At 41.3% G+C, this 7,936-nt stretch overlaps 1 protein-coding gene across 1 annotated transcript in view; it reads right to left on the bottom strand.

Annotated features, from left to right (window-relative positions):
- Positions 1–366: 366 nt before the first annotated feature.
- LOC148164848 (protocadherin-23-like) overlaps positions 367–7,936 on the bottom strand; it is a 98,490-nt gene continuing 90,920 nt past the window's right edge. Inside the window, exons 2-3 of the mRNA XM_088021327.1 lie at positions 829–913; positions 367–653 (exon numbers count right to left, since the gene is read on the bottom strand). Of these exons, the coding sequence (XP_087877453.1) occupies positions 367–653; positions 829–913 (372 nt within the window). The remainder of the gene's footprint in view (positions 654–828; positions 914–7,936) is intronic.

Here is a 7,936-nt window from a genome sequence, read left to right as displayed (position 1 = left end):
TAGCTTTCAGGGCCTTTTGCTTGGAATTGAGAGCTCTTTACCTCCTTGCCCATCATGGGAACTTCCTCACTTATTACAGATCTTGCTCTAGGAGGCAGGTTCATATCTACTTTAATTTCTCATTCAACAAATGTCTCATACCTGGTTTCCTGCCAGAAGGCCACTTGTTTTCCTCTTTTTTTATGTCAACCCCAATCTGCTTCACCAAGAGCACATCTCAGAGGCTTCACAGGTGTGTGATATAGCAGAGGTTATGTGGTAACTGAACCACCAAGACTCTAGCATAGACCCTGGCCAAGGAGACATCTCAGACTGACTATACATAGAGAACCTTTCTCTCCTGCTTATTAACAATTGGTTAGGGACTTAAACTGTCCCAGGAATGCTCTGTCCTTCCACATGCTTTAGAGCAGTCACCCAGTCTACCAAGCCAAAGAGGTCCTTGTTGCTCTCCCTCAGACACTCAGAGCACACGCTCTGACAATCCCTGACTACGTCAGTGAGATCCTCCTCCACACAACCTTGAGTCTCTTTTCCCCTGGTCTTTTGTCCAGTGCTTCTTTGCTCAAGGGTCTGGAAGAAGGCCAGCTGTACCAACGCTGGTAAAGCCTGCTTAACTGGAAGCACCACAGCAGTGCCAGGGGAACCATTTTCTGTTGGTGCAACAAGGCAAAAACCTGTCTCCATGCATTCCCACGACTACATCTCACATGCTCCCCTCTTTCCTGACTTCCTTCCTCCCCCATCTCCTTCTAAAACCTAGAGTTTCTGAAACTGGACCCTGCCTACTTCTGCTCTGACCCACCCCAGGCACAGTCCATCTCTCACCCTCAAACCACCCGTTCCACGAGCAGTCCCTCTGGTTCTCCCAACAGCGCCTTTCATCTCCATGTGTGTTCGATATGGAATTCATCTTGGGAAGCAAGTTAGAAAATGAGAAAGTTAACACGAGTGTCATCTTACGAGTAATTTCTCAAGTACCTAGGTTCCAGGATCTTAGGGGTAAAAATACAAATTTAAAACACTTCTTTCATGTGTGAAATACATTCAGCTGTGTCATTTTAAAATCACATTAATAATATCTCATTTGCTACCCAGTGATTACTCCAATTGAAATATTATGATGGCACTGAAGTTATGTTTAATGAACAAATTTAACAAGACTAACACTGAAAGTCTATCCAAGAAGGCTGACAGTTCTGGGGGACCCTTCACAGGAGATCAATCTATTATTCATATATGTTGAGCAGGGAAAATTAAATATACTGCTCTTTCCTCAAATAGGTCATCATTATTTTTGTGTGTAACTTATTTTTTAAACTAGCCTAAAGTTAAAAAGAAAAGATTTAAGAGTTATAAAGCAAATTCAGTTCCTAAAAACTATAACACACACACACTAGCTACATGTGAATCATGAAGCTCTTTTTTCTAAATGAATCCTGTCTTGTCAACATCAGAAATAAAGAGAAACCACAGCAAGCCCCTAAAGAAACATCTTTGTGAATGTGCAATGCCAAGTCAGATTTCTTACTTCCTCTGTAAACAAATGAATGCTCTACCATCACAGACTTCAGCCTCTCCTGGAGGTGAGCCTCCCTGGTACTCCCCTCCTCAGTCTGATTGACTCCCTCAGTTCCCTGCCTGGCTTACTACTGACTTACTGCTGAATTGAGGCCTGGAATCCCAAAAAGAAGGAAGAGAAGGAAATGTTCTCTTGGAGTGCAAAGACATCACTTTGGACCCAAACTCAATCACTATGGCTCTCTCACTGAGAAAGTCTTCCTCTTCTATAGTTTATGGGAAATTAAAATCTTACGGACACTTGATATGCAGTAGGTTATCCAGTCAATTTAATATTTGAACAAGTGAGTGCTTCTTTTAAAACAACTTGGAATTGAGAATTCACCCACATCCAGGGAATGCAAACGGGTGCAGCCACTGCAGAAAACAGTATGGAGGTTCCTGAAAAAACTAAAAATAGAACTGTCCTATAACTACTGGGTATTCACTCCCAAAATACAAAAACATTAATTCAAAGGATATATGCACCCCTCTGTTTATAGCAGCTTTATCTACAATAGCCAAACTGTGGAAGTAGCCCAAGTGTCCATTGATGGATGGATAAAGAAGATGTGAAATACAAATACAATGGAATATTATTCAGCCATAAAAAGGAATGAAATTTGGCCATTTGCAACAACATGGGTGGAGCTAAAGAGTATAATGCTAAGAGAAATAAGTCAGAGAAAGACAAATACTATATGATCTCACTCATATGTAGAATTTAAGAAACAAAACAAATGTGCAAAATGAAAAAAAAAATAAGAGAGGCAAACCAAGGAACAGACCCTTAACCATAGAGAACAAACTGATGGTTACCAGAGGGAAGGTGGGGGGATGGGTTAAATAGGTGATGGGGATTAAGGAGTACACTTATTGTGATGAAAAAAATAATAATTTGAAAAAGAAAAGAACAAGTTAAAATAAAGTTTATCTCTTGAAAAAAATAAAACAAAACAATCAAACCCACCTTTGTAGGGCCAAAATGTGTAAACATGTCAGTAATCCCTTCTCCTGAGTCTTTAATGCATTCTTCACAAGAAAACAGAGTCTACTTGAATAAGAACAGTGTCTGATATACAAAAAGCATTCAATAAATGCTAGCTATTGTATTATGATCTTGTTGAGTTACTGAGAGACCCTCTGGAATGATGGAATTGAAACTAAACTCCCTGACTGAGTTGGAACATGGTCTTGTTCAATGCAGTGTCTTATGGCTTACTTATTGCAACTATGCAAATTATGGATACTCAATAAAGACTTGCTGGAAGGCACAGAGCTGGGTGGGGGGGGAAGAGAGACAGAGAAAGGAAGAGAGGGAGGAAGAAAGGAAGCTCGCTAGTACCTACAGATGTGATTTCTACACTGAGTGGGAGTTTAGAAGAGAGTAGATTTATTTTCATTACAAGTCTCTGATTCCAAAAGAGAATCATTCAACCACCTTAGCCAAATTGTTCCTAAAATGTGTCCCATCTGTGCACTTTGACCCATGACATTTTATAGTCCCGGAATGTTTCCTTCCTTCCCAACAGTTAATCCATTCCTTAAGCTCAATTCCAACTACACCCACTCCATGAAACGTTTCCTCATCTTCCAAAGTAGAAGTGATCTCTACCTGTTCTCAAATATAAGTTATTGTGTATAACACTTCTATTACTTATAACCAATTTAATATTGTTAGTTATTTTTTCATGAACTTATTTCTGATCACCTCAAATAAGCTGTGAGTGCCTCTGTGGCAGAAACTCTATGACATTTTAGATCACCACCCATTGTATGTTTCATATGATGTTCCATTTCTCTCTGGTGCTGAACAGCCTACCTGCCCGTCTCAGTCCACACTGTTCCCCTTTCTCCCACCTGCTCCAGGCCCTAGAATACTGACCTGTATAGATCACATCATCCAGATCCCTCACCCTGTGACTTACAGTGGATTAGGCCAATGGGGAACCTGTTAAGACTGGCAGTCAACTTCCCCAGTTCCCTTCCTGCAGAGACCCAAGGGCTGGTTGAGGCCCCACTGAAGGCCAGAGCCCCTTATGTCAGTCCTCTCCACCTGGCCCTCTCCATCCTTACAGTACCTGGGTGGGTCCTCCTCTTCAGGGTTTGCCTCTGTTACTAGCCTCAAAATACTACATTAATTTATGAGGTTTCCTTTATCTTGCCCCTGTCCATATCCTTGTAAATAGAGGTTTTATTAAACTTTTCTCAAATTATCATAACTTAAGTACACTCTCTGTTTCTTGCTGGGACCCTGATAAATACATCTGCTCCATTTTCCTCTTTGCACTTAATATCTGAAATGATCTTATTAATTTATGTATTTACTGTTTTGTACTCTTCCCCTCCTCATCCCTCAAAAAAGAACAATAGATCCATTTGGCAGGCGTTTTGTCTTTTTTATTACTATTACTCTCAGCTTCTAGAACCATGCCAGACAGAGAAGAGGCAGTCAATGAATATTTGTCAATAAATATATATGTATATTCCAATTCAAAGTAATATCGCTATAATCTATAGATTTAAAAGATGATTCCAAAATCACGAATCAGTTATTAACTCATATTAACTCATATTTTCAAGGTTTAGAACAAAGCACTAACTCAGAGTCTGAATGCAGCATTTAAGCCCAATCAAAACACAAAATGCTTAGCTCTCTACATTATTTTCCTGAACTTGCGCTTCTAACAAAGGGAAGCAAAGCAAAAAAATACCAGGGCATAATATAGAAGGAAGACAAAAAAGATACCTCCCAACAACCTTTTTTTTTTTTTTTGCCAAGAGAAATGTTATCCTTGCCAAAAAATTAGGCTGTAATTCAAGAAGCCTCTCTGACATCCCTGTAAATCGTTTCCCAACTCCAAACAAAAATTTATCACTGTCATTGAATTGCCCTCCAAAAATCATCTCCCCATTTCCGACCTAAAGCTATGCTTCTAAAGTACATTAATACCTACCAAGATGAGGGGTAGGCCTTTTTCTTCCATGAACACCTAAAAATTAATTTAGGTATTCAAGATCGAGAAGTGAAGGAAAGACTGTAAGTGAGACCTTACCCGCCTCTTTCTTAAATGAGATATTGTGCACTATGGGGCAAACCAAGAGTCAGGGGACAAAAGGGAATAGTTTGGAAGTTCTGAATCTTCCAGGGCAGTCACGCCACTGGGGAATGAAGCAATTCAACAGTGGAAGTGCTCTCCTTTCTTGATAGCGGCTAACAGAGTGAAGTTAGGTCCCCAGTTCCAAAATGAGCTCCTGCGGGTGTAGCAAAAATGCTTGTCTCCGATAATGTCTTCCAAGGAGCTCTAACAGCTGTGCAACTGCTAACAAATGGCTCTTTTCTTTGGCTAAACACATTATCACTGAATTATCCTCGTCAGAAGCAGATATTGTCTGCAAATCAATAGATGAGAAAACTCAGCATATAAACAGTGTTTTCAGGAATGTGATAGTAATTTGAGTGTTATTTGCCATTACTTAGTAGGATTCATTTCCAATCTTCTTGCTCAAATATTGATGCAATGTTTCACAAATCGTTTTGACTTTGACATAAATTTAATTGCATGCACATTTGAATGGAGCCCATGGCTCATTTGCAATAGAATTTCCTAAAACTTCCGCCTCACTTTCAGTTTTCTCAGGTTTCTTCCAGTTCCAAGATTTACCACCTCTGGGGGTGTTACCACATTATCACTTAGAAGCATACCTACTCCCAGACCTGCTCTTAAATGAGCTCTATTTGACAGAATTTCTCCTTGCTCAGAGAAGCAGCCAGAGATACTATGAGATTATTCAGATATTTATCACTGACTCGTGATACTGAGGGAAAGCTAGAAAGTCAGTACTTTTGGCTGAAGATTCTCAAGTAAGTCTGATCTCAAGTACTGAGAACTAGAACTGTGGTCTCTCCAGGCCGTGCGTGTTGGTAAGGTGGAGCCAGTCAGGAGGTGAGGACACTGGTGAGGGCAATGTCTTAAGAGACCGGATTCAAATCAAGGTGAAGCTCCTGCCTAGTAGGGGTCTCCCAAAGGCACAGGCACAGTCCAAGGTTTGGTCAAGGGAACAGACAGAGAGGTGGGAAAAAAACAAATTCATTTTAATAATTTCTTGACCTCTTCCATTTTTTATTCCTATATTTCAATATTTTTAGCTTATATATTTACTTATAAACTTATTTACGTATATCTTAGCTTACAGATATACTTTAATGCCTATTTTAATATTGTATATATTTATTTATAATAATCCATACATCATATATACTTATATTTGTATATAATTCCTTTACATGGTTTATAAGGAAGTGAACAGTTTTGGAAATGATTCCTCAAAAATTGTTACTAATAGGTATTCAGTCAGGAAATTCAAGAAAGTTTGAAGGCTGGTACTGTAGAAATGAGATGGACGAGAGAGCTAAGAGTTTGGGGAGCGCCCACAGGGCACAGGGGGGGTAAGAGATACCAGAGAAAAGGAGCAGCGTGAACTGAGAGAACAGTCTGGAAGGAGGGTCTGCAGCAGAGACACAGGAGGACTGTGGCCACTAGGAGTAGGGTGCATGCCACATCCTGCCGGTCTTCTATTTCCTGCCGAGAGAAGAGGCCTGTAAGGAGCCAGAAGGACATGGCTGACCTCACAGTGCCCCCAGCAGCTGGCCATTAGGAGCTGGCTGGGCCAGGGACATTGTGTTCACTCAACATCCTTCCTCTTCCTTCAGGCCTCTGGCCTCCGGGGCTAGGCCCCATCCAGTGAGGAATGAGTCTTCCTCTCTTTTTAAGTCTTCCTGCTTTCTGAATCTTGTCACTATTGTTTCCTTGTTTCTGCCATCTGATCCTCGAAATTCCTCTCGTTCCTGCCTCTAGAGAGGGCTGCTCTGACATCTGAAGATTCGAGACAGGGTTAACGCTCTGCGGGTCCACATCCTCTCAGGTCCCACAGTAGCTGCACCCCCTTTCCTGAGCACCCAGCTTATTACCACAGAAGGGGAACTAGGCAAAGCCAAAATTAACGTTTATAAATATGGCCAATTTTCCCATGTGTAACAACATGATGTCTCGTAGTTGTTGTTGTTGTTGTTTTAACTCTCAAGGCTGGGGGCCAAGAAGAGGGAAGTGGTGTCTGCTCCAGTTCCTCACGGTACCTTTCTTACACACTCTTGGCAAAGGTTCACATTTCCAGTCAGCTTCACTCATTTTATTTCCCAGATGTTTCTATGCTCCAAGGCCGAAGCTCAACGCCAACTGTTCCTTCCCTGTCCAAATGCCGACTCCATCTGTCCCCGTCACTTCTCCCAGCCCCCCGACGGGCGCCCCAGCCACACAGATCACAGATGCCAAGCTGTGCTGTTTTACTGCAATATTTGCGTGAGCACGCTCGTGGCGGGGTCATCCTCTGTTAGAGGCCATACACGTGGGACTCCCAGGGTGAAAACCACACGAAGATCACCTGTCACCACCTCAGGGCAGTCCTGAGTGGGAAGCTAGTTGGGGGGAGGGCGCGGGAGGCCACAGTCACTATTTCCAGTCTACACTGTGGACTTCCAGGTGTAACTGCGAGCAGATTTTTGATAGTGTAATGTTTGGGCTTGGTAACCCTTACCAGAATTCCTTGGCCAATTCAATAGCTATTTCTATTCAAGCCAAAGCACTTTGTTCTTATTCCACAGTTGTTTGAATTAACTCCCTCGAAGCACCTGTGGCCCCTTTAAGCCACTTCACGGCAAAAGCCTTGTGATCTTTTTGGACTTCAAACCCTCAGACATTAGTGGACTGATAACCTGAGCTGATTTCTAAGGAAATCAGAATAATTTGTGCAACATTGGGAACATCCTTATACTAAAATAACTATTCGTTGTTTACCTAAAATTCAAACTTAAATGGGTGTCCTGCGTTTTTATTGGTTAAATCTAACAACCCTACTATGGCCTGAAAAAAAAAGTGTCCTGGACTTAGGGGGACCTGGGCCAAAAATGTCTCTTAATAATAAAAATGACCTTAATAATCAACTGGGCTTTCAATTCTCTTCCTGTGTCCCACACAAAACAGAATCGCACGCTGTTCTCCCAACCTTCAGAGAGCAAAATAATAGAAAGAATTTCTCAGTTGTAATCTTTCCTTTTGCAATCTTTTCCCTAACCATCTCGGTGCTGCTTACCTGCCAGCCAATGCCAGCAGATGGCAGAAAAAGTGAACAGCTGTCATTAGCAAAAAACACTTGACCATTCTTGGTTGGAAGTTTGCCTTTATCATAGACAAATGCTCTTATTTTGTTCCATTTATATTATATGGGCAAGTTTTCTGACAGTAAAATTCTTCCTAGTTAATGGGATGATTTTTAAATGCATCTGTCTTTCATTGCGTTCTTGCAGGACAGTTATTGG

This window comes from Eumetopias jubatus, unplaced genomic scaffold (genome assembly GCF_037043125.1).
Source record: "Eumetopias jubatus isolate StellerSeaLion01/CBP00866 unplaced genomic scaffold, mEumJub1_p1.0 scaffold_2, whole genome shotgun sequence".
NCBI lineage: Eukaryota > Metazoa > Chordata > Mammalia > Carnivora > Otariidae > Eumetopias > Eumetopias jubatus.
This window is presented reverse-complemented; position numbering and strand designations above follow the sequence as displayed.